At 37.2% G+C, this 27,840-nt stretch overlaps 1 protein-coding gene across 3 annotated transcripts in view; it reads left to right on the forward strand.

Annotated features, from left to right (window-relative positions):
• LOC122789700 (proteolipid protein DM alpha-like) overlaps positions 1–27,840 on the forward strand; it is a 78,645-nt gene that overhangs the window by 42,154 nt on the left and 8,651 nt on the right. For 2 of the 3 annotated variants that reach the window (XM_044057129.1, XM_044057128.1), the window contains exons 2-7: positions 5,738–5,803; positions 14,120–14,306; positions 18,214–18,370; positions 24,356–24,521; positions 24,851–24,924; positions 26,563–26,628. In XM_044057129.1, the coding sequence (XP_043913064.1) occupies positions 5,738–5,803; positions 14,120–14,306; positions 18,214–18,370; positions 24,356–24,521; positions 24,851–24,924; positions 26,563–26,628 (716 nt within the window). The remainder of the gene's footprint in view (positions 1–5,737; positions 5,804–14,119; positions 14,307–18,213; positions 18,371–24,355; positions 24,522–24,850; positions 24,925–26,562; positions 26,629–27,840) is intronic. The other variant, XM_044057130.1, reaches the window with a different exon arrangement.

Genomic DNA, 27,840 nt, shown 5'->3' on the forward strand with positions numbered 1-27,840 from the left:
TGACACCATAAGCTTAGCCAATTGTTGAAGTCAATCATTTTATCCTTATATTGTGGTATCATTCTGGGCAAAGGCAGGATGCTACTCAGGGCTAGGGTCATACCTGCCTGGGCCACATGATCAGAGAGCTCTTCCATCTCTTTTCATGTAGTCCAGGGAGGTACGTCTCAAGTCATTCACTCCAACATGGACAATGACAGAGTCATATTTGTACTTGTTGTGGAGTGACTTGAGTGCATGCGTTATGTGGCGGATCCTGGCACCCGACAGGCAGCTGACTGTAATTTTCTCCTTATTCAACCTGGTGAGAGGGACATCAGACTATAGTCACCTATGACTAAAGTGTTAGGTACATTGTCTTGCCTTGGGGGCTGTTGCTGGGTGGCACACTGGTGTTGTGAACTATGTGACACATTGGTTGTGATTGGTGTTTGTTTGCGTTTCAGCTTCAGAGGTCTTTGTTGCTTGGGCAGGTTACAGTTAAGGGCCTCTGCATATCTGGATTTAGTGTTGCTATATGTGGGTGTTGGTGGTGCGGGTTTAGAAGGGCTATGTGTTGCTTGAGGTGTAGTGTGGGTGTTAACATTCTCCTCTTGACTGTTTAGCACAATCTTGGGTGGAGAGCTTTGCTTCTAGCTTTGGAAGGTACCACTCTTAGTCTTGCTGAACTTCCACTAACCCTATGGCAGTTCTTTGAGACAAAGTGGTATTCCTGCTGAATAGCACACCACCCACCATGCTTAAGGGTGTTGTAGAGTCCCCACATAATGGAAAGGTGCTGTAAGCCTGGGGTAGCTGAGCAATACTCAAGAGAATTATGCTCTGCCCCTTTGACTTGGTGTTCTCTCTTAGGTCACCAGAGAGATCCAGTCAGGACTTCTCAGGAAAGGCCATTACCAACTTGTAACTCCAGGAGACAGGCTTGCAGAGAAGCCCCTTTTCTTACTGTGAATGTGCACATTTTAAGTGGTTTGTTTTGTTTACAGTGGATGAATACTAAACTTTTTTTCCCTCCAGGGCTGTGCTTAAGGCAATGATCCCAGTTTTATACTGTCTTACTGAAGACTGCAAGTAAGCATAACTCTATCCAACCTACAGCCAGTCCGATATAAGAGACATTGAGGTTTGTTGACATTAAACCTGCCAAATCCAGCTGTCTGGAATCCCTGACCATCTGTTCTTGAGACTTTTTTGCATGTGAGAAATTATTCTACTCTCATAACATAACATCTTCATACATGTTCATTCATCTAAACAGAGATGCAAACTTTGAACATGTTTGCAAGAAAATGTTTTAACCAGATTGACAATCTTCAACTAAGGTGCAGATAACATATTGTCCCAATCTAGGCCTTTGTATATTTCCTACACTGCAGCAATATAATGTTCTCCCTTTAGTAGTATGATCAAAAGTGCCCTGAGAGTTAGATTGAGCATGCTTTTGTCGGTCTGTACTGTCTTTTTCTCTGTTCTAAAATAAGAAGCACATGCTTCTACCTATGCCTCAATTCACGTTACCTAGCATGTATTATGTTACAACCATTCTTGAGCAAGTTGCACAACACCCTTCCACTGCAGAATATGTAGGATATTGCAAGGAATTTGGCAACACATCATTGTAGGACATTTTTTCCCCTCTGTGCAGTTTTACTAATGTAATATATAATGGGCCCTAAACCTACAATCCTTTTTTTTTTTTTTCCTTGACAAACCCAAACTGATGCCTACTTAACACTATCCATCTAGATGGGATAGTTCATATAAAAGTTACCTGAACAAAACATGAAGCAGGAATGCTATAGGTTACGTTTTTTCCCTGCCTTTATTTCCAACGTCTGGAATACTTTCCATTATCATCATGGCTCTAAACAATGGTTCATAAGTAGGTTGTTAACAGGCATGCAGTCCAGAAGACCATTGAGTAGCGTAGCTCAGATTCCCAACTGGCTCAAGGCAGATGAAGGCTGAGGGACTCTCTGTACCTTGTTAATTGCTCCTAACCTTAATCCTCTGTGCTGTCATACAATGGATGCTTGATTTTAAATTATAATATATAGCTTTTTAAACTAATAGGTGCTAAAAATATTAGCCTGCAACTTCTCTCTCAAATTTTCTATTCCGTAATAAAAATTAAAATTGTCTTTATTAATATGTGTGTGTGTGTAGTCGGTTAAGACCGAAATGGAAAGTACTTTCCATAATATGCATAATCAAAGATGACTACTCTGATATTTTCTTTAGGAGTTATAATTCTAACATCCTTCAAACCCTAGGACCTCTTTTACCCCTTCCCCTCACATAGGTGCATTCAGTTGCTACCTGTCCAGTATGTGTCCTTTTTTAAGAGACTAACAGTAATATGGTTCAGGCAGTCTACCCTAAATACAATACCCCTCTGTGATCCCCTGTGGCATAACCATACTATTCTCATTAAAAGGGTGGAGGTTCCACAATTGCCTACAGATCTTTTAAATGCACTAAATTAACATTACCTCCTTGAATTAGTATATACTAAGTGGTCATGTGTTAAAAGCATGAACAGAGTGCAATGCACCACAGTAATCCTCATGAGACTGCTTAAGCACATCCAAGCACCTCGATTAACTATCTGTGATCAAGACGTTAATACGAGCAAAAAATTACACTGGGGTGGGGGGATCCAGAGATTTGAATTGGTATCCAGGCTGCCTAGAGTTCTGCGTTTCAAGAAATATTTATGGGCAAAAAAAAACTACTGAAAACGAAAGCCAGTTAGCCAAAAGTGCATCAGTAACAAATGTTTTGTTACCCCCAAATTGATGCAATATAAATCTAACCTTTAATTTTGGTAGAACTAAGTCTACAAAGAAAAATATTTTAAAAAACCTAATACTCCCACTCGTATATATTGCCAGTTTAAGCAATCTCTCCTCCTTTCCCTATTCCCATAACCTTACTGTTTGTAGTTTTATGTACAATTCATTTCCGATTTCATTTTATTAAGGAGGTTAAATGTGCTAAACTACAGCAAGGCAGGATTTGATTGTTCTCTAAATTTCTTGGGATTTGTGATATTTTCTCGTCTTCTTTGGGTTCCTTCCCTACACTATGGAAATATATAAAATGGTAATGGACCCCTGCAATTGTTCATATCATATTATCCAGCTCTTTTTTTCTCTGTCTAAAACCTTGACTTGGGGCATTGCTTCCCAGCCTTTCACATACTCATTTTGTAAGTAGTGCCCTAGTTTCAGTAAGGGCCACAGTACCCTTATACCATATTCTCACTTACAATCAGAGTCTTCCATAATATGGACAATGGAATATTTTAAGTTATTTTTCTCACCCTAATGAAGGTATAGATTCTTCAGTTCTCTAATTGTCAGAAACAAGGGGCATACCACCATGTAAGAATAACTAGTTATAAGGGGCTAATTTTCCCCCTGAATAAATGCCAGTTGATATCCTGCAATAATTTTCCTTAAAGCTTCTCATATTTTCCATCTTCATAAATGTTTTCAGTGTCTCCAACATCCTACCGGTCTTTTCTTTTTAATGCTGATTGCACAGTTATCTGGGAAATTAATAAAATCTTCTCTTTATTCTCCATTGTCCCTGCTGTTCACTCACTGTTTCACTTTTAAGATCCAAGTAGGTAAAGCCAGTATTTTTAAAACAGTTTCCCCTAAATTAGACCTTATTCCCCAGTCATGTTTTGCTTGCCTCCTCATTCAAGGCTTAAAATATTGAGCAACAGCAGGTTGCAGACTTGGTGAAACATTTGTGCAACACGCTCTATCTAGTCAAATCAAACTTTTAACTTGGTGTTTTATTTTACTTCTGAAATCTCAGTTTCTGAAAAATTTTTTGACTGTAGCATTAAATTTAAATAGTACCTGTAATCATATGATATTGGATTAGTCAGCTGATGATGCTTCATTTAAACTGGTTTTCCTGAAATATGAATTGGTTATTGTAATAATACAAATTCATGTATAAAAATGTACCATTTGTACATAATGTATATTAAAAATGTTTGAATCCCAATATAGATGTCGTCTTAATATTTTAAATCAGTTAAGATTTTCTACAGATATAGAAGTGTGTATAATTTAAACCAGGTGGAGTTGTAGCATTTTAAAATGCAATTGTCACATTAAAATGCAATTGTCACATTAATTCTTTCTGCTATTTAAAATGTTCAAAATGTCTCCTGCATGTTTTACAAATCCTGGCACATGAATATTAAATAGTCATATTTAAGAATCTAAACTGCATACTCCAGACTGGATTTTTCAATGCAACAAATGTATTTTATTATGGCTAACAAAACTTAATCATGGCTGCAACTATTTAATAAACTTTGCGTGTGGTTGTCCTTACTGATGCCAAAGTTGATTTTTGAACTTGTGTAACCCTATGCCACTGGATTGCAAGTATTTCACAAAGTATTCACAGTAAGCCAAATGATTTCATCCTGGCAATATTAAATCTAGAGTCAACATTCTCCTGTTAGACCTTTTAAATGTTCTCACCTTGTAGGTGCTCTATGCTGAAATGAATTAAAGGTGACATCATAGATGTGATTTGTGTGGCATTTTTTTTCTTTTATGATCTAAAGGAGGATGTCACTATTCCAAATTGGTAAGCTCCTACTTTTTCATTGTCACTTTGAAGCATAGTGCTAGTATTCATCGTGTCAAATAAAAGTTCAGTATTCAAACATTAAGTAATAAAAGCATAAGCACTTGCACATATCCCCACTTCCGATATGCTAATAAATGTATGAGTTTGTCAAGCTCAGATTAATTGTTTATTCCTGAAAGCCACGTTCAGCAAACTGGAGGTATTGCACTTTCTCCACTATGTGTGTTTTCAGGTATATCTGTAGATATAACCATATCTATAAGTTAAGGGCAAGGGGTGAGCTTGCCCCGTTCAGAATAAAAGATTAACATGTTTCTGAAAGTGTTTTTTCAATAATTTTACTTTTTGTCCATTGAAGAATAGTCATGAATCCTAAGAAATTTGATCAACAAAATTTATACAGTGAATGAACTAAGCTGTAGTACTACCAAGAGTGACCAACGAAAAGTGAGATTGGATTATAATAGGCTAAAGGTTATTTCTATATTCATTGTAAATGAAGCACTGTTTCTGTACCAGAACTTTTGGATTAACATCTGCAAAAATAAGTTTCATCCAAAGAAGTTTGTAAGAGTGACAAGACAATGGTAGTAGTTAGGGACACTGAGTATTTATTCTCCTTGGATATAAAAGACTTCTGAAACTTACTTTAATGAGGATGGTAACTGTATAACTGAGATTTGTCCACTTGCTAAATATTTCCCGTCCAGCCACTTTGATTTGTGAATGAAGGTAATTTTTAAATAACTTTGTGTATTTAAATTTTATTTTTAATTATTTTTGATGTACAACAAACATGAAGCAGACTGACAATAGGTAAAATAATTTCAACTGTAGATAATATTCCAATTTTGTGATCTAGCATGGATGCAAAGCAGAAGTTGTCAGTCCTAATGTTTAACTTTTATTATAGTAAGATTCACCCACATTGTCATGAACCTCGTTTTTCTTTGTGGCATAGTAAGATTGATTTTTAAGAAAGATACAAATCCTATCCTTGCGTTCTGAATACTATGCAAGTACTTTTACACTAAATTAACTGATGCAAGATTTTTTTCTCTGTTTCACTCGCATCTATTTAAATAACTTTTATTCTGTTTTCTTTTTATAGGAAAGAGAAAAGTAGATTCTGCACAAGGGAGATTCCCACCTGGGGAAAGAAGTGGCCTTTTTTACGGTCTTGAAGTCCTTTTTTTCCTCTGTCATTGTTTACTTTAACTGTTCTACCTCTTTCTGTATTGCATTGCTGACCAGAAAAGACCATGTAATCTTGTCTCGTCACCTAACTTACATTGCATCCCTTTGGATCTAACAGTCTCTAGTTATAAAACTAAAATCATGTTTAGTGTCCATTTATCTGGTAGCTCTAACCTTAATGTTTTTGTGACCCTTGGAGAAACTTTTCCCTTTTAATTATAGAATGTAAAGCATTAACTCGTTTTTCATTCTGAGGGTATCCACCTTTGCTCCCCCCCCCCCTCCCCAAGTATTCGTACACTCCTTAAGTGAATCAGCAGTACAGAGTAAAAAGATGCATTTTAATTAATTTTAAATGAATGGTCTAAGAAAAATATGCAAGTAGTAACAGCTTAAATAACCCAACCAGCCCCTGATTTTAAGGACTACATAATTTCAGACCCCACCTCTGATGGGATCCTTTGTCTTTGTATGGGTCTTAACTTCTTTGTGTGGGGAGTTTTTCTTTTGACTCAGTCATTCATTTAAGTCATTCCATTTTTACCATAATGGTGCATGATAATAACGTTTGAGTATTTTGGCTTAAATTGTATAATATTTAACATAGTCATTTCAGCATGAAGGTATGTACCTGTACTAGATGTACAACAACATAATACTACAGTATATCTGGCATTGTCACTACGTTACTATTCTTATTTACTTTAATTTGTGTAACCCACTAAATGTTTACAGTAGAAAATGTACAATGTTTGTAATATTTATAAATTACAGTAAATATATCAAATGTGTAGTAGTCTGCCTTCAAGTAGCATCACATCCTCTTGTGGAAAGCAATTTTGTTGCACACCCTGTATTTATTTACTTTCTAAGGCTATGGAAGGCATTCTACTTTTAAATGAACAAAGAACTAAATTCTGCTGTTTACCTTTTGTAAGCAAGTTTTTAAAATGTGATTACCTGTTTTAGTTTTGTTAGTATACAAAAAAGATGCAGTTCTGTCTGTTTCAGTTTTAACAGCATTAAAAATCTAGCATGTTTGCATTTCTTAATTGCTTGCTTGTAAGGTGGAGTGTCGAGAGTATTTGCATCCCAGATTCGTTCTGAAGCATTTGCAACAAACTCAAACTTCCTGTTGCTCCTGCCCATCTAAACACGGGCTACACAAATGACAAGTCTGGATATAAAATCATTTCTAGGTTGTAAATGACAGTCCTATAGTACACTTGGATTCTGAACATTTCCAAGATATGGAGCTCTACATATGCTTTTTTAAACCACTAAAAATAGTACAAGATTGCACTACTGTGTTATTACAAATACAACTGCCAGTGATAAATATTTAACAAATGAAATACCATAGATGCAGCACTAGTTTTTTTAATAAACTGGCTCCGGTAGTGAAAAAGTTGAGCAAACTCACCAATATCTGTGAAAAAGATCCTATAATTTCCAAGCAAATCCATTAAATATGTTAATCCTCTTTCAAGCCCCCCACTATCTCTCTTGCTGAGTTTGATTACTGCTGCAATGCAAAAAAAAATCTGTACATGGTTTTCCTTCTCTGTGTAAAGTTTCCTTTGTGTACTTTTCTCTAGTTACAAATTTAAACGATGATAATGCCAACATCGTGGGGTTTTTTTTGGGATTGTCCCAGGCAGTTCTGTGTCATGCTCTGCTTGATTTGAAAAATGTACTTGACCGAGCTCTATTGTAAAAAGGCAGCATATCTGTACACAGCAAACTTTAGTAGTGGTAAACAGACTGTATAATCCAGACTGCCCTGCAATTGCCATTGTCACATCCACCTTTCCTCATCTTTACAACATAGGTGATATGCTAGTCAGTTCTTTCTCTTAGATGTCCTTCAACTTTTTTAAGTGTCCTCATTGAGGGCTGGGTCTTTTTCCAACTACCTTGAACACTCAATGTAATTTTTCAGCCCAATCTTTCTTTGTAGATAAAATTCATAATGTTGCTTATGCTCCTCTTGAATCCTCTTTGATAATTATTGGGCTTATGAGCTGCCTCAGTGTTGGTTTCACTCTAAACATTGTAACAACACTTTTTTTTTTTTTAAGTAGGTTGGAATCTGTGTTACCAGGCTACTTACACCATGGTATAACAGAGTTCTGTACTGGCTCCAGGTCCTTCTCATAATCTTTAAAATATCAGTGATAATTGTCCACGCGTGACTTTTTGTCCCTCTTATCTGAGAGAGTTTGTTGTGCCATACTGTCCACTATGGGCCTTGTATTCTGCCTTCCAGTGGCTACTATTTAGTTTGCTTACTGGGATAGTGAACTAATTGGTCCAGATCATTTGCAGGCATAGCCTTCAGCCACATTCTTGGTGCTACAAGTGCAGTTTGAAGCTTTTGAATGAGGTACCTGGCTCAAACCTCTGGAACTTCCTTTCATTGTAGTGCAAGTGAAAGCCCTAAAGACTTGACTGTTTTGAGTTGGATTGATTTTGAATGAGTAGGATTGATTTCCCACCACCGCCTTAATATCTGACTTTTTTATTTATTTTTTTTATCAACCTAAAATAATCCATGACTGCATGTTGCCAAATAACAATAATGTGAAACTGGCTCTTTGTACCGAGTAATCTGGGATAGGGAATGTGGATATTGAACATTATTTGTCCAGAGAATATTTCAACGGCAAACCCTACTCTAGGTTGGTCAAAAAGCTGCCTACACATAGATGAAGCCAGTGCATTTTGTTAAACCACGACTTTTATGTTTGCAGCAGAAATGTCAAAGTGATGGCCCATAAATAAAACTATGGGTTTTGGTAGAATCCTTCCTAGTCCCAAGTTATTCTGCTGTCCAATAAGGGTAGTGCTATAGCCCCTACATTGAACTAAAGTTCTTCTTTCTCTTTCTCTTGCTGAACAAATTCCTAAAGTTTTGTAGGACAGCTGCTGGCAATGAATTAGCTGAATGAGGTATGCATGCCTGCAGTAGATGTAGGATCATCATTTCTAATTAATCCATTCATCCCACTATACTGTAAATTTATCTAGCTATACTGTAAATATATCTAGCTATCCTTTACTGGTTCTCTGTGTCAACCAGCAGTTATTCACATAACATTAAATACCAGTATGCAGTAGGGTGCCGCTGTCCGATGATAAATAACTTGCCTAAAAAAATTAACTGTGTAATATTGTTCCTACGACTCTCTCTGTTATTCGCTAAAAATAAAGGCTGCCTTAAATTTTTAGTCAAAATATGTCTGACAAAATCCAAAAACAAAACATTTCCACATTCAGATGATGCATTACTCAGTAATGTGAAGCTTCCAAATCACTCGTGTGAAATCTAAAAGGTCCTAATTGCTGATGAGCATGAAGGATACACAATAGGCTTTGAGACTTGCAGAATAACTGTTTTACTTTTGTCAGCAAATATGTAATGTGCATTTAAAAAAATGGCGTGGGGTTCAATTAAAACTATCCTTACTAGAGACTGCAGGGAATTTGGGAGGATATTCCAGTCCCCCTCACCACACAGATGTGCACACACACAAATAATGCCTACTCAAGGTCTGCTTAACAACAAAAGTATGACACTTTTTGACAGAATACTGAAAAATTGGTTTCTCTCCATTAAATGTGCTTGTAACATCTGTGTTTTTAATGACAGGTGTATTCAAAAACTGTTGGCCAGTTTAAATAGTTTTTTCAAGACCAGTACGCATGCATTCTCCCTTTTCTACCTGTTTGTTTTCCTAAAGTCCAGAGATAATGTTAAAGTTTCATTTTTTTGATCTGACCACAGCCGAACACAAATTTGTCAGAGTAAACAGTATGGCAAATGCAATTTAAATAGGGATACTATCTGCTACATGTGGAATTTTAAAAGATAGACTTTCTTAACCCCAAACTAATGCAAAAATAAACAGGGTATTCCAAAGAATGCTTATGAAGACGGTCGTATATAGGTGCTTACAAAAATGCAAAAAAAAAAAAAAATAAATTATTGACAAGTATTAGCTTAATTCATGATTTAAGCTATTGCCCAAATTGTTTAACAGCCCCCAAATATGTTTCTGCTATAAACCCTTCTGTTCTCATTGGCTGCCATCTTTCTGAGGCCATGGTCAACCCAATAGCTTGACACTGATCCCTGACAATGGAAATGATGTTTGCACATTTCCTTCAGGACTGTACCTGAAATACCATTTTAAGTCTACTTGCAATGTATTTCTAACTAAATCTACCAAATGGTTATGCCTTTTGTCATAGTAAAGTTAACAAAATGTCACATGAAATGACAATGTTCATATGCAGAAGTACTTCTTGAGCTCAGCACATTAAAACATGAGACTTCTCTAGTCCATAAAAGATTTACTGTGCTGCACCAAGTTGTACAAGTGCAAGGGTGGTATTCTGTTGGGTGCCCAACTGAAGGACTACATCAGGCATGATATGACAGAAATTAAGAAATTGTCCTACATATTTAATTCTGAATAGCTGGACAGTTTTCTGATGCTTAGTACAGATAGGGTGCTACAATGCTATGACATATTTTGTATAGGATGCCATAGAGAAAGAGTGACGAAAGAGTGACATCTTTTACTACTTGGGATCTCTTGGATAGCTGGTTAGCAATCCAGTGGACAACCATATTAGTTTACCTTAAGTTTATTTAACTTTTCGTACAGTCCTCTTGCTAGTATTATTGAAAAGCTTTGGCCAGGTCAAGAGAAGTAGCATACAGAGAGTGATCACTAAACTTTAAAGAAGTTTACTAGGTTCAGGCAATGGTGATCTGCTGATAAACTGAGTGGGGACTAGAGCAGGTAAGTGGCCTGTGCCTACATAAATCAGTGTTGATGCAATCTATTCCATGACTTTACATTCAAGACTGAGGCTGAAAGGCCTATAAATAGTTGGGTCTGTAGATGGGCCATGCTTTTGTACAGGAGTAATGGTAGCTTTTCTTCAAGAATCTAGTACAAGCCCTTGTATAGCCTGAGCTGAACAGTTTAAGTACAGGTATGTTACCGGGACCAAAAGAAACTATTTTTGATCTTTGACATTTATTATAAGACTTGTTCCAAGGTGATTTCAAGGTGAACAAAGTCTCAGGGATAGTGTGTTCCTGAATGAGGCTGTGTGTCAATATACTGGTTATATGATTTGGAAATGGAATATATGATTTATAAACAAGCTCAGTGAATTGTTGAACATTTATTCTTTAATTTCCTGACATAACTGAGAAAGGGTTTGTAGCTTTCCTTGGTATTTTACTCCTCTTTCATATTGCCTAGTAGTGCTCTTGGGTTTCTTAACTTCCTTGTTCACTTTTTTATTGTAGGCTTGAGCTAGGGGAATGGGGATTTCTTACAACTTTATATTATCTTCTTTCTTTTAATAAGCTGTTTATTATTACTGGAGTTTCACCCGGGTGGTTGATTCCTGAATTTGCCACTACATTTAAAGTGGATCGGTATTGACTTTCTATGCAGCTGTTTATGTACTGGTAAAAGGTGGAGGTGAATGTGTTGGTCCTCTCATCTTGGCCCATTTGTGGGGAATTTTGTGTCTACTTTCTACAATCTGAAGTAGGTTGGCCCTGGCAAAGTTCCCAAAGATGGTCTCATTTGGTGATTGGGAGGTACCATTAAGCTTGACATGGAAGGTAACTAACTTGTGGTTAGATTTAAACAGGGACAAGATGTATAGTGGAATACAGGTGGGGTGCAAGCTGGTAATGACCAGGTCAAGATTATTAGAGCCTCTAGAGGTTTATTTATAATTTGCTACAGTTCGTTAATCTATGAAATAATGAGCACCTCTGTTAGTAAGTATACCAGCCAATGCTTGGGTAATTGAATTTTCATAAAAAAAAAAATTGGATTTCTAGTTAACCTTTCAATCTTTTTAGGTATTTCCATGATCTGTGGTGGGCACTGGGGAACTGTTGGCAGTAAAGTAACAGTTACATTTTAAGGGTGGTTTGCATAATGGAGTGTCATGTTAGGGTGATGGGTAGTTTGACTTAAGTTGATGGGGTTTCTGTCAAATACAGATGCTCCCCCTCAGTTACCCAAGGGTCTGAAAGCTTGCTGTTTCTATGTATATGGAAAGACATATGCATTTGGTTATCTGACAAATGTAGCAATCTGTGTTTTTAAATTACATTTACAATGCATCAGATTGCAAAGACTGTCTTGTGCTAACTAATTTTGTAGGTGTGATGTCTTGTATTCACTGTTTTACATCTTTTGATTACCTGATGTTACATTAAACGCTATATATGTTAAAGGAATGAAGAGGGAAAACTGGGAACACAGTTACTGTGAATATGTGAATTAAATGAATTTGAAGACTACCTACAGACTGCCCTGACAAAAGTGCATATTAATTTTAAGTGAGGAGGGGATCTGCTGCTGCTTATGAGTTGTCTGGGTTTAGAATTGTCAAGACATGTTACCTGTAACGACAAAAAGAAACACTTGATTTGCAAGTGAAATACAGTTAAGCCAGCTACAAATGAAGTACTAAATATTGTAGATGAAATAAAAACCTACAGCTGAGATCATAAAGATGGTGGAAGTAATTTTCATAGCAATAAATGGCTGCATTTGGGAGCAAAAAATGTCCAAGTAGACTACTAATGAGTAGGTTGGTTGGAGCAGAAGACTTTTGATTTCAATGTACAACAGTAAAGGAGTAGGACTCTTGGTGCAGAGATTTCCATTTTGAAAAAAAAAAAAAATATATATATCTATCTATATATATATATATATATATATATATATATATATATATATATATATATATATATATATAATTTTTTTTTTTATTTTATTTTACATCCCACTTTCCAGTGCATGATGAGATCTGGTTTAGCAAGTTCGCAGATGATGCTAAGGTGGGCAGCATTTCCAGTACGAGTGACGAGGGACTCCACAATGATATTTGGACTCCTTATTGCAATGGTTCTTGACCAAGGATAATGCAGTATAATACTAAGAAATGTGGGGTATTGTAGTTTGGTAGAAATTAATCTTGGGAATCCTTATGGCTTAGATTCTGTTTGATAACTGCAACAAGCTGGGTGAAGAACTTTACCACTGCTGTTAACACTGACCTGCGTTTTGATGAGCACCTAATGGGGGTCCTGAGGGAAATCTTTTTGTGTTGAAGTAATAATGCCAGGGTTTTGCTGCCATTATGCAAATCTACAGTGAGGTTGATTTTTTTACACTTTTATGGCTCCTTTTGCATCTATAACACAATTTTGGAACTCCAGTAGGTGCAGAAATCCTTTACTAGAATGATTGCTGCAATTGGGAATTACTCATATATAGGATGGTTGAAACAACTACTATCACTTTTAGGTTATAGGTGTAATCATAGTGATCTCATTTTAATTTATAAATGTTAGAATGAATTTCTCACTTTAGTCTTTTTTAAGACAATTGTAATTACACTAGAACAGGGGATCTTTGGTTAACTTGCCAGTCCAATTCACATCTACTGAATTCTTTTTCACTTTAGAACAAGCAGATTCTAGAACTGCTGACCTTTTACATGTAACAGGTGTTGAATTTGGAACTCGATTGCATTGCTCAGTAAGAGAGCTTTTGAACCAGGTTTATCATTTGGCCAAGACTTTAATTGTCTTATTCTGGGCTTTTGAAGTTGTAAGCACTGAACATTACAAAAAGACCATGGTATGATAGATAGAAACTATGTATTTAGTTATGGAAAGTGTTGTGACCTTGTTTATATCATTTAATGCAAGTTTTAGTAGCATAAAAACAACAGTTAGTATCTGGCATGGAGCCTGTCTGAATTTTCATACATTCTGTGTGCCTTACAAAACTGGAGATCTCTCTGACCTGTACAGGTGATGAGCCTACTGATTTCAGGAATCAACAGAAAGAGGAGGGCCAGTAAAAATAGCTATGTAGCACCCCTCGCTTACCCTGAGTGAGACCCCTAGAAATGGTTGACCTGTTCAGCAATATGCAATGAAAGCAATAACCTGAGAATGTGAAGGGCGGAAACCTATTTCAGTACTAATTGCCAACTTTAGTTTCCCAATTTGATTTGTGTTGTGATGTATCTTCTCTTTTTTTTGTCAATAGCTCCACAACCGCTTCATATGGTACAGTTTACAAAGTCTATTTTTATAAATTCCATTTCTATGCTGTTCTTGATGCCAGCTTATTCTGATAGTCTAGACCAGTTTAATGTTTCAAATTTTATTCAACTAAATTTGTGATATACTTCTACTGTACTTTAGTAATTGTCAACATTTTTCCCTTTTTAGGTTGTGTCGAGTGCTGTGCAAAATGTCTGGGAGGAATACCTTATGCTTCCATGGTAGCAACTATCCTATGTTTTTCTGGAGTGGCACTCTTCTGTGGATGCGGCCATGAGGCACTGAATGGTACAGAATACCTCATGGAAACTCACTTCATTCGAAACTATCAGCACTTTCAGGCTTTAAGTAATCTGTAAGTGTATATCTGATGGCTTGCATTATTGTAGATCTGTTTATTTTCCCTAATGTCTGATCCAACATCTGATCACAACAGTGTAACTCTGTGAATGGTCTAATACTGTTGTAACACTTGTGTAGTCCTCGTTTTGCTGGCAAGTACAACTTTCTACCATCCCAAAACCTGTTGCTACTTGCACTTGATAATCTGACAGGTTTACCCAAGCCTTTGGTTCTGTGTCTTGATGCCTTACTAAAAATTTTCAGTCTCTTATTATTTACTTTATGTACAGAGGTTAGTATTCCTTGCTTAAATTTGTCTTGGTAAAGTTGGCTTTTTTCTGCTGAGTGACATCTGCATCTCTCTTCTCCTGGTAGTTAATGGTTTACAGCATCTGTGCCTGACACGATTCAAAAAAATGTGGGCAAGTGGTCACATGATTTAAGGTTTGTGCTTTACAGCACTGAACTAACTGTAGATTAGTTTAGAGTCTATATCCTCTGCAGCTGTTGAAGATTCATTATCCTGTATGAGAGAAGGAACTCCTTCCCTTTTTATACTGACTGTCAGAGCTGTTGCAAGTAGAAAGTCCTGGCACACTATGCCCTTCATATGTAACCTTATCTAGTAGCTTCCTCATTTAAATATGAATAGCTGCATTGGAAGATAATACAGAGAATCAAAGCCAAGTCAATATACCATGTAGCTGCTGCAGTTCTCAGTAGTGGTATACAGTATATCTTGGCTTGGGATGCGATGGCTAGAAAGCCTTCTTACACTACCAAGAATGGTCTGCAGTTCTAAGCAAGACTTCTGCATTTTTGCTAAAATCTTTGCTGTCCCTATAGAGTCTGTCTACTGGACATTCTAAGCTAGTAAAGTCTAATTCTGAACACATTAATTTGGCTCTAGTCAATGCCTAAAAATAAAGCCTGAACTTAGTCTCCTGTGACTTTTTAACTGATTCAAATATAAATACCTTCCTAACCTTTTTAATCTGAGCCTGGTGGCTGGTTACTTTCCCCAAACCTGGGAATTACTCATTTTACTGGCATCACAAATGAGTGATCTAACCATAGACAAAGGTAAGTATAGACTCATCCGTTTCACTAGCCACATGTGTAATACTACGGGACATCTGATGCTGTTAATCTGGACATGGAAGAATCTGACTGTGGGTCCTCATAACCTGGTTTTGCCAAAAGCAGGACCTGTTTTTAAACTATTTAATTACTTTGAAAAGGTCTCCAAAGCAGTGGATACAGTACATGCAACATATGTGGTCCTGCCAAAGGCCTTTGACACTTCGATGTGCAGATCTTACAAACTTGTAAATCTAAATACACACCCCTATGTTGTACAGTGGATAGCTAAATCATGGACAGGAACCATGTAGTTGGCCATAAGTACCACTTCTCCTGAAAGCAAACATGTTACCAGTGATGTGCCCTGTCCTATTTTACATTTCTCTGACAATTTTGGCTAACATTCCTAGCCTGAGGTTCTTATTATCCAGATTACTGTAAATCAGATGTTAATTTTCCTGTCTTAAAATTTTTCCAACATGGGTTAGACCATGCTGACTATCTGTGCTAATACAATGATCACTGGTCTCAAATGTGAAAAAATGGAATATGGTAAAATAATCACATCATGCCATACAGGTGTCAATCCCTTATCAGACACTGTATTTTAAGGGATTTATAAACTCATTGTTTCTTGGTTTTTGACCATTTCTCGGCAGTAGTTAGTTTGTCAGGCTCATTTGCATCTGTTCCAGATCCATACAAGTCCTGCTTCCACTTTATTCATTTCTCATCTAACCTGTTGTACAATGATATGCCCCTGTTGGATTGTATTTCATCAAACATAGTATTTAACTTGAGAGATTCAAAGACTTCCGAGTTATAGGTCTGACACATGGCCACTCCACTTGCTACACACGTAGCACCATCTGGCACATGGGCACTCCACTAGCTACACATGTATCACCATCCAGCATTAACACTGCAAAGACTTTGGCTGGCAGGATTAGGCACTTAGAGAGCCACTGCACATGGAAATATAATAGTCATAGGTGACCCCCTTGCAAAATGCACCATTCATGAGGCTGTGCAAAATGTGATGGAGTGCTGCCACTGATTTTGACAGATTACTAGGGTACTCAAATCCCTTCAAGTATAAAATTAATTCCATCTCTATGGGCCCTGATAAACTGCTGGGCTGCTGCTGTGTCCATATGAAGCACTGTCTCACTGACTTTCCAGAATTTGTTCAGCCTCAATTTCTCAAATTGTTTAATGCCAGTGGTGTGAAGAACAGCTGTGGTTATCAACTTCTAAAAGGCTGGCCCCACCACTGATCCCTGGCAACTACATACCAATAAGTCTTAATGGCATCATCTGCAAGACAATGGTATACTTCATTATGGAACTCCATAAACTAACCAGTATGGATTGGGGAAAGAAAGATCCTACCTGCTTAACCTGTTCTTCAACTTTGAAAAAGGTGCAGAAGGAAAATCTGTATACCCAGCTTACCTAGACCTGGCCAAGGTTTTTAATAACTCTCCACATTCTGAATGCTCAAGAAATTAATCGAGCTTAAAATGTGAACTCCTGTGTAATCTGCTCCATAGTAAACAGGCCTACAGAACACATTAGGACTGAGGAGGAGAGGCTCCCCTTTTCTAAAAGGGGTATTTATCAGTGCCCCCCCCCCCCAGCTCTGTACTGGCACTGCTGGTATTCTGCATTTACTTTGATGTTGGGGGCATTTGGCTGAGCAACTTTACAGGTGATTGCCGACAGAGCTACTGTCAACTCTCCCATGGACTTCTGAATTACCAAAAGAGCCATAGAGTACACACCTATGGAGCCAGAACCATGACTTGAAGTTAAATGCTAGAAAGTATAGTATTGTGACCTTTGGGGGGGGGGGAATGCACATGCACATGCACATGCACCTCTTTTATAAGCGCAGTGACATATGTTTTATGTACTGAACAATGCTTAGAGATACTTTACTGTCAATAAACAGCTAACTAACATTCATTTAATAAGTTTTCAAACCCATTATTTTAAAACCACCTACTACTATATACTTGGACTTGAGTCTATATTTTATGTCTACAATAATATCTACCAAACAGTCCACCATATGTAGAAAACGTTTTCAATTGAAATACATATTTTATCGGAGTATTTATGATCAAGCATTTATGTGCATATTTGATGGACCAAGTATACGTTATTACATACAGATTCACAATTTTGCTGTACAATTTTACTTGTCTGAGTGTAAGTGGTATGTGGTTTTAAAATATTGGGTTCTTGGTTTATATGTGCAAATTCGCCTTTTTTTTTTCTTTGCACTTTATGAATAGTCAACTCTCCTGTTTTTTTTTTCCACCCTCTACCTCTTCCAGCAGCTTACCAAAGGTTTATCTTCTATGTCCAAGGGCACTATTCTCTACTCCTCCCTTTCAGGCTCATAATAGAATATGACACATCTTAAGCATGTATCTGTTCACTTACTCCAATTTAAAAAAAAAAAAAACAGCACTTCTTCACTAGAAAATCACAGGCCTGGAGTGTTTTTATATTAAGAACCATAATCATTTTGTGCAAACAAGCTTACTACTTGAAGTTTTGTAACATTATGCTCTGTAACTTTTAACTGTTTAGTTTAATAAATTTGTATTTAATGCTATATTTCTGTTACTGTAGCTTTTTAAATGTTGCTGTTGGTGCAAAATACTTCATGCTTTTTCCATTTTTTGACATGTTCACTAACACAAGAGAATATTCTAGCATTTTACTCCTGTATTTCTGTTGATATGTATATATTTATCAAAGTATCTCTTGTTTCCCAAAATCTTCAGGAAATATTGAAGTTACATTTTTTCCATTCCGTTTCACAGGATTGATGCCTTTCAGTATGTTATCTACGGCATGGCCTCTTTCTTTTTCCTGTATGGTGTCCTCCTACTGGCTGAAGGATTTTATACTAGCAGTGTCATCAAGAAAGTATTTGGTGAGAACAAGACCACACTCTGCGGACGGTGCATCAGTGCATCTGTGAGTACTTATCAACTGAGAGATTTTCCTGGTATTTCTATGGCTTCTGAATTAGGTCCCTCTTTGAGCTGCACACATGTAATTCAGGGTAAATTTTAAAGTGTAGTTGTAAAAGATCTGTATTTGTAGTCTTGAAACAAAAACCATTGCAAGGGTTTGCCTCTGCAGGACAGAGTTAAGACTAAGCAGATCAATCTATTTTAAGGTCTAATATAGCTCACAATAATGGAAGTGGATGATAAGAATATTTTAGCTCGCTATGCAAAATGAAGAGGTTTGGTATGAGTCTCAAAGCATGTGAAACATATACAACTGCAAAATGTATCTATGCCAAGTGACTTTTGTAACTAGATTGTATGGCATTTCTTATGTGACACTGGAAAAGAGGAGTGCATACTATACAACTATGTATAGTAAATGATGATAAATTATTGCGACCTTGGTGAGAGCTGTGTCAGCAAAGGTTAAAAAAACATAATACACTGCATTGTGTTTTATTACAGTAAAATGCATTTGAATGTTTCCTTGACATACCGGCCTGCACAATAAGGTTGACAAAAGGAATGGAAGCCATTATTGCTTTGTTATTAATAGGATAAAATGTAAATGAGAGTTAATTTCAAGGCTAGGCCTGTCCCACTTCGCTGCTTACATTGTTTACAAATGAGGAGTAGATTTTTAGGTACAAATGTATAGCAGTGTAACAAATACACTCTGAAACACTTGCAGAAATGAGCCAACTCCACCTTCCTATTGAGCTGTATCAGGTTGTTTTAGGAATACAACTGAATGGTTTGGAAGGTGAAACCCCTAATTTATGGGTGGTTCAGACAATGGTTTGTACAAATTTATGGGATCAAGTAGCATAACGTGAGTGAACAAATGGAGGGTAGTAAACGTCAGAGCAAGGGATCTATCCATATAGACTACATTGATGCCAGCAGATTAAATGAAAAATTGCCCATGCAAAACTTTGAAAAGCAAGCAATCAAAAAAAGGAAATGGTTTCCATGTAGTTTTCCAGATGCTAAAACACAAACCCTATCAATATCAGCAGACCATATTTGACTGAATAATGGTACTCCTAGGAAAGGGGATTCTGTAAATTGATGTGTAGGGTTAGTAAGCATAAGTAAGGTGGGGCAGGTGGATGAAGTACCCTTGTGTGCTAACTCTAACCCTACTCATAAACTTACAAAATCCCCATTCCTAATAGAGCTATTACATAAAACACTCCAACACTCCCACATGTACTTGCAATTGCCAAATGCTGCCATGAACAACATCACTAAATCTATCCCTTTACATAGTTCTTACTATAACCATAACTCAGAAGCCCACTCTGAAGATACACACACACATATATACAATGCTAAATCTATACCCTTAGGTTACACCCCTGCACTGGTCCAGTAATCAAGGAGCCTAAATCCTCACCACTAACACCAGTGAAGGGCATGCACATTGGGAGGATGACAAGTATATGCACAGTAAAGCACAATTTCCCTTAAGAGTACACGGAAATCAGTCAGTCTGGGGCTGGTTTCTCCTTCTCTCTCCAGATCCCCAATAAGACTGTCCACTGGCACAGTGGCAGGATTTAGATCTCAGCTGAGTAGTCAAGACAAAATCTCCAGCACCCTCTCTGTCCAACCAGTGCTTTGTGTCCCTGCCCAAGTAGCTGACACACACACTTTGAGATTTGGTTTATATACAAACAGACACTCCTGGGGAAGGCTGGCACAGGTTCACTAGCTATGCCCCCTTTGACCCAGACTATAAGGTAGAAATCACTGCCACCAACCACTCTTACTTGGCTACTAAAAGGCCCTTCCCAAAGGGTGACCAATTCTACTGTGTAATGTTACTATTATGCAAATCGTAAGTGTGCTTGAGACTTGAAGGCTATTGGAGTGGCTTTACGGTATCACCAAATACATGCAAGTATGCTAAGAGCTTAAATATATTTAAACAAAACCAGCCACAATTTAAAAGGTTTAAGTATATTTAATAATAAAAGCATAAGACCATACTCATTAACTCAACACTGTGACAATGGAGTTCAGAATCACAGGCAATACTTTAAAACAACATTGCAGGACAGTCTCAAATATAGAAAACATCTAGACTAATCTTACTATATTCCTGTCTGTCTCTGATAAATCACTGTATTTAACTTACTTACAGAGCAAGGCAGATATAGATGAGAAGTACTGAAGAGATGTTTACAGGTCCAGAACAAAATACAAGATGCACTGACTTCCTCTCTCAGATGGTTCTTAAAGTGATAATAAACATTACTGCTGGGTCAGGTAGATGACCTCACTATTTGACACTTGCAGCTAGTTCCCAGGCTATACAGATACCAGCAGAATTTAACATGTCTCTGACAAAATACTTATTTCCGATGTACAGCTGCTAGGAAGTCACAGAGCAATACAAAAACACTTTACATGTGAAACCAAGTAATTATCTCTGCCTTAAGATAATAGAAAGAAACTCTAGCTGTAGACATTGTCTCTTAGCTGAGATACACAAACTTTATACACATCGTAAAACACTTAACTTGCAAACTCTTTTAAGAAAATAAGTAAACTCTGTATATTCCAGCTTTTACCTTCAACACATACGTTTACATAGGCATGTAGTTTATACACATGTATAGGTTCATAGGTTCATACTAGGCTATCTGCCCTAGGGCATTTATAAGCCTAGCCAGAATGTGTTTGGCTTTTGCCACCCATTTTAAATTTATTTTGCTATGCCTCGAGGTTAGTATACTGTGCCTCTAACAGTGACACAGAAGTGATACCCAGGGTAAACCTACAATCTCCCATCCACTCATAAAGATTCCTCTTGAAGAGAGTCAATGAGGGACTCTGCCTAACCTGGACTGGGATTTTATTCCAGAGTGAAGGGAGCCTCTGGGTTGTGAATCTGTCCCTCGAGCAGGTCCTATTTATTTCAGTGCTGGGGTTCAAGTCTCTCGAGCCCGTAGCTCTTTTTCCAGCATGGTGCACTGTGGTTACAATCTTGAAGTTCAGTACTGAACATGTAGTTCAATCATAACATATAGTTCTCTTGCATCTGTAAGGCAAGCCTGTGGATTATATTAATATTTACAAATGAGAGTATTATTTACAAAATTCTGGCTGGTAGCCTTCACACATGACTTGGCCTTTCTTTGACACTAACACACACTCATATCCCCACCCCCAATCACAATCCACTTACTCTAAATGCAAATATTCAAAGCTCCTGCTGTCGACAAAAAAATGCAGGTGGAGTGCATTGCCTCTATTTGGAACAAATTGCTGTTTTGACAGTGCCCAACAGCCAATTAAGTATGGTATTAGTCCTTTTTCCCTTGCTGTTTTGGAGTATGGACATGAATCATGCTTTTGGGGGGAGGGGGTGATACTGTGAGACGGCACCAGATTTTTCAGGTCACTTAAACAATAATATACAAAACCATATCTAGAGCATTTGTTATCTATATCCAAAATACTTCCTTTTTGTCCATCTAATTCACCACTAAGATGATAAACCGGAGGTATTCTGGTATTAAAGATGTTGTAGGCAATCCCTTTTTAAGGGCTAGTGAATGGTCCTGTCCAGGCAAGTAAAGATAAACTGATCACAAAACATTTAAAGTGCTGGAGAGTGTGATTTGATAAAAGAAATATGCAGAGTAGCAGCAGAAAGTAAGATGGGAGCCGAGCAGTTCCAACTGAAACAGGAAATAGGGATGTAGTACAACTTTTTTAGCTGACAAATATTTGTTTTTATGAACAAAATAACCAGGGCCCACAACTACCTTTCCACCCAGAATTATTACTTCAGTGATAATGCCAATAATATGAAATATTCAAATGCATGGAAATAATGACAACATGGTTTAAAACGGGTCAATGGAACAAAAAGGAAGAACATATGAGATGCGAGATGGAATGCCAGGTGGATTATTTCAGCTGTGCTTGAATGTAAGCAGGAAGGATCAAAATGCAGTGTAGTTGTAGGGTGCTGGGAAACCATTTGCAGTAAGACTAGAGTACATGGGTGTCGAGAGAAAAGATCAGAGAGTGAGAAAATGGTAATGGAAATAAACGGAGCTGTACAGACAGATTCCCTGTCCTAATAGCACTGCATATGTAAGCTGCGTCATACTAAATACCTGGTGAAGGGCTCGTCTCAGTATGCCTGTTTTGGTAACTTATCCTAGCAGGTATAGCATTTTTGAAACTGAAGTTATGATGCACATTCTCACTCTGCCATATGGCAAAGCAGAAGCAGCTCGGTGCCATGTGAGGGGAGAATAGATACAGTTTGTAAAGACTCAAACTTGATTTTTCATTTATTTATCATGTGGATGTTTCAGTCAAAGGGCCCTTTTCAGCTATGACTCTAGCTAGAATTCTGGACTGGATTAGATTTAACAAGAAATACAACTGTCAACAAATGTAAAATAAACTGGTTGTATAAATTTGTAAATTTAAAAGCTTAGCAATGAAGCAAGTGGGTGTGCAGACATGTTTCAGTCTTCAAAGTGCTGTACAATTTCCTAAAATTCATTTTGGTGAAGAATGTGATATAATGGGTACTGTGATATAATGGGTACTGTTTTTAGAGAGATGAGAGTTAAAATGAAAGATTAAATCCATTCTTAACTGGGTATGTGAACTGGTCAATATGGATCCTTTTTAGCCGCTGCCTTGCCCTCAAGGCCAAGGATAATTGCAATAGATGCTTGTGTGTTTTTTCAGTAGTCTACCACCAGCATATATTTGGTGAGTTAGGAGAAGAGATTACTGGAGAAAAAAACATGCATGGGAAGGCTGAGTGGTACTAAAGCACAGCTCTTTACAATAGACTACCGTGCTGCATTTGATTCTAGTAATTTGAAGTAAGGATGGCTGCTTTTATAATACAAAGCCTCTTGGTTGACCTCTGGCCACTTCCACACTAGATAGAACTGCTCATGTCTAAAAGCAAAAATTGACTCTTACTCTAACGGGCTCTACTAATCATTTAGTATTACCTATTCCTTGCTCTGCCACATTGATAAATATCCATCTTTTTCACTCTTGTGCAGTGGCACAACCCTGCTGTTTTGTCTCTCTCTGCCCCCCCCCCCCAACTTGTCCTCTTAATAAACACATCTTTACTCTAATGGTTCACAACAGTAATTTATAGGTTTCTGGCATATCCTGTAAAACCTGCAATAACTTCTTGCCTCTTCAACAGCCAGAGCTAACATTCCTTTACAGAATATCTGGATTATCTCTGCTCTAAATGGTATCACACACGTCCCCAGCTTATAGACCATAATAAAAATCTCAACATGGTGCTTATCTTCTTACTGACATTCCTTAACTCTGTAGAAATGTCAATGTTAGGATTATCAGAAATGTTAAATTTGGTCTTATGCCAAGTACTGCAACTGGATAGCAATCTGTAAATTTATCTTGGCAGTCTTATCTATACTGTAATATCTCTGTACTGTTTCTTTCAATAATATTAGTCTGCTGGAGCCTTTCTACCCCTGGCCATGACTGAAAACTGGTTCTGCCATGCCAAATTTCCCAGTCAACAAATTGTATAAATGAAATGGTGGTGCTACTCAATGGTATACATTACTAAGCAAGTGCAAACATGATGCTGCTTCTGTTTTTTCATTTTTGAATTGTTCACATTTGTAGGATTTTTTTTTTTTTTTTTTTTTTTTTTTTTTTTTTTTTGTAGTCCATTTACATGAAGTCTTCATAGTCCTAGATCCACAGAAAAGTTCCCTACTTTTGACAGGTCTAATGCCAAGGATCTAGACTCTTGCTTTGTGCCGAGATTATAATGTATATAATGAATATGTTTACGATCTGTGCATTACTTTCTAAACGTGCAGTGAAATTAATTACTTTTGTATTACACTGTGTACTGCCTGAAACATCTGGCAAGGGAATCTTGACAATAACTCTCCTTTTATTTCAGTTCATTGGTGTGACCTACGCTTTGGTACTCATTTGGCTCGCCATATTTGTGTTCACTGCTCTTCCTCTCTATATTTTCCACAACATGTGGTCAACTTGCAAAGCCATAGAATTGCCTGAAAATTCTGGCCGGATTCATCAGCTCTGTGTAGATGCCAGGCAATATGGTAATTTTTAAATATTTAGACATTTGATCTGAGCTTGTGATATAGTTGTTGCAGTGCCTCTGAAACAGGATTCCTCTATTACATCAGGGTAATCCTGTCAGAGTGAATATTTTTTGTCGGAACTCTAACCATGCTTTGATGTGATTTGAAGTTGTACCATAATCTACCCATCAAATACACAAAACATTGCAGTCCTCTGCTATAATGCTTAATTAAGCTAAGTACTTACTAATAATCAATTTTATACCATGTACTTGCACTGAAATCCTTGAAAGTAAATGTCTCTTTCTCCAAAAAGAAGTCCTTACTTTTTCTGCTTTGGCTTGTAGGTATTTTACCTTGGAGTGCAACACCAGGGGAGGTATGTGGATACAACCTCCAGACAGTCTGCAGAACTAGAGAGGTATTTTTATTTTCTTTTTTTGTAAAATGGCAAATATCTAGGAGGATAAAATATGTTGTTACTTTGGTATGTGTTAAAATCCTGAAGTACCCTTTTTATTGAAAAACAATGTATCCCAAATTGTTCCAGGGAATAGAAAAGCAAATGTTTATCATTCATCCCAGAAAGTCCATCACAGGATTGAGAAATCTCACTGAATATCCATTTCCAGTAGAATACCAACATAAAGCAATATTCATGAACATTTTTGTAAGGATAACAAGATTTAAAAAATTGAGAAACGAGGAATAGCTTTTTGTAAAGTATTCATATATCCAAGGATAAAAAATACCAGCAAACTTGACATATGAGTGTAATATCAATGTTCTATAGCAAGTCTCCTTCTGAACAAACTGAAATGGAAACCTTTTCGGTCCATACCCTAAAATACAGAGGAGGTCATTCATGTCACAGATGCCAGTCTGTTCACTACATTATGGTCTGGAATAAAGGTGGCTATTTGTATATCTTGGAACTGCTTCACATTTCTACACAATTCTTCATCAACTGTACAGGCCGGGAAGCTTCTAGAAGCACCGCGTATTCATGAGACAAATTAAAAATAATAGTCCCATAATAATAATAATCTGCTGCTGGCATGTCACATTTTTGCCTCAGTTGTGCAATCCATTTCTAAAGAGCAAAACCATCTTTTTGAAAACGTACTGTAAAGATACAGGCCTTTGAGGGTTTGCTCCTACTCTTTCATACCACTGTACAGCTAAGCATTTGTATATAGTAACTCAGCTAAGCATTTGTTTATAGTAACTCATCCCTGTGGTTTCTGTTATTAGTTTTTATGTGAAAAGTGATCAGCTAATAGAAATCCAGTAACTTTAAACTTGAACAAGTGCAGGAAACTTGGTAACAGAACACAAAAGGAGAGGCATATCATGTTGCAAGATATGAAAAGCAGAAGCTTTGAATGAAAAGACACATCAGAAATTTTTTTTAGGCATCATGATATTCTGGAATAGAAAAATGTATTTCTGATAAGTGTCACCTGACCATCCGAAATCCCCCAGCCAGCCAAACCCATCTGTTCCCCTAGTCCAGAGTACTATCCAGTGAGGATGACAGTGGGCCATTGGAGGCTGTCATATGGCAGGGTTAGAGCAGTGTGTGCACCTTCCAGCATACCAGCAATGAAACTATATATGGTATGGCCCTGTCCTCTCCATTAGGGTGACGAATGACCCATATCAACAGAACAGCAACTCTGTCCTCCCTATGTGAGTGCCTCATCCTGTATAGATAAAGGTCACCCTGTTCACACCTTGGTGGTCACTATTCTGCCCTGGACTATCTTCTGCATCACTCTCCTATCTCAATGGGACTGTGGCATTACACAGACTCTAGTCTACCCTGTTCTCTAAGGATAGGCATGCCCATCTCCCCATGCTAGCTGCAGGAGATGCCCTAACTTCAAATCATATTGTCACCTGGGCTATAGTGGGTGCTTTTATCTCTGTGTTCAAGCAGAGATGGCTGTTTCTGCTCATGGGGTCTTGAAAGACCAAAGAAAAACTTAAACAAATTAATGTGAAGTATCCTTTGTAAAGTGTAGCATTTAATATGCTTATTTTTGTTCCCTTCTAGTTTGGCATGACTTATCACCTATTTATTGCTACCTTTGTTGGTGCGGGAGCCACAGCTGTTGCACTGGTAAGTCTGTAAAGCTACTATCCACAAGAACACACTAACGTTTTCTGTCATTAATATGTATCAGTTGAATATAACCAATCCCTCTTGGCATGAAGATATCTCACCATTTTCTTATGAGAACTGAATTAAAAAAATTGCAAAACTGTGACTAACGTATAATGTGCATTTTACATATAAAATATTTTTTTCTGTTATATGATATACATACAGAGTCGTAATATGGACTTTTTCGAGCTTGAAGCTAGTTTCCAATGAACCAAAGGGTGTTTGCATTTATCAAAGGTCAAGATACCAGGCCTATGAAAAACTGTACCTACATTTACCACTGTTTCTTGGCTACTGCATTTGGCTGGCTTATTTGGAGCTTGCAATGCTCATATTATGGCATATGTAACTCTGCAGTATGCATCATCAGTGTAGTAACATTTTTCTTTAAATCCGTTGAGTTGGGGGATTATATATTTTCTCCCGTTTCCAGCCTGGCTAAAATATCACTAAATTATTAGAGTAAACTGCAAAACTAAGTGTCTTAGGGAAACAAAAACAAAAGTTTTATGGTGTTTTGTATGCATTTTTGCATTTGATAACCAGATAAGTATACTGGGCTGAAGATCCTGGTCAGAAATGACCCAAGAGCAAATATGTAAAAGATCTGCTATATGTACCACAGTAGAAAGAAGCAAATGTTTTCCATTAATTTTACCTATGCAAATTATAAACTATACTGGATAAGTCCATGTGTGTATTTAGTTTAGTTTAGAGTGGCATGCTGTACGATTATGGATATTGTGTACATCTGCCACTTTTGTTTCACCTGCAAAAAAAAGTGTGTGCAGAGGCTTTTTTTTTTTTTTGTCTTGCTGCTAGTGATTCAAGCTCAGCAGTGAATAAGTGATCCACACAGGCTACAGTCTGTACAATTGAATGCAATTGTAATTGAAGATTACAATAAGCAGTCTCGCTGTCATTCCACTCTTGCATCTCATAATCAGGAGTAACCTTTATGAAAGCAGCATTACTTATTTTATCGATCATCTATTTAAGATTAGATGATTTGTTATGGTAGTGTTCCAGACCAGTGAATATTACTGCTGAAATGAACCACAATATATCAGAGACCCAGCACTTCTACATTTAATGGTTGTAACATCTTCCTTTTCTTTCTTTCTCTCATATGTTCTGGGGGGAGGGGGGTCATTGTCATGCTAAATA

This window comes from Protopterus annectens, chromosome 15.part0, assembly GCF_019279795.1.
Source record: "Protopterus annectens isolate FY-2018-M chromosome 15.part0, PAN1.0, whole genome shotgun sequence".
In the NCBI taxonomy this organism is placed as follows: Eukaryota; Metazoa; Chordata; order Ceratodontiformes; family Protopteridae; genus Protopterus; species Protopterus annectens.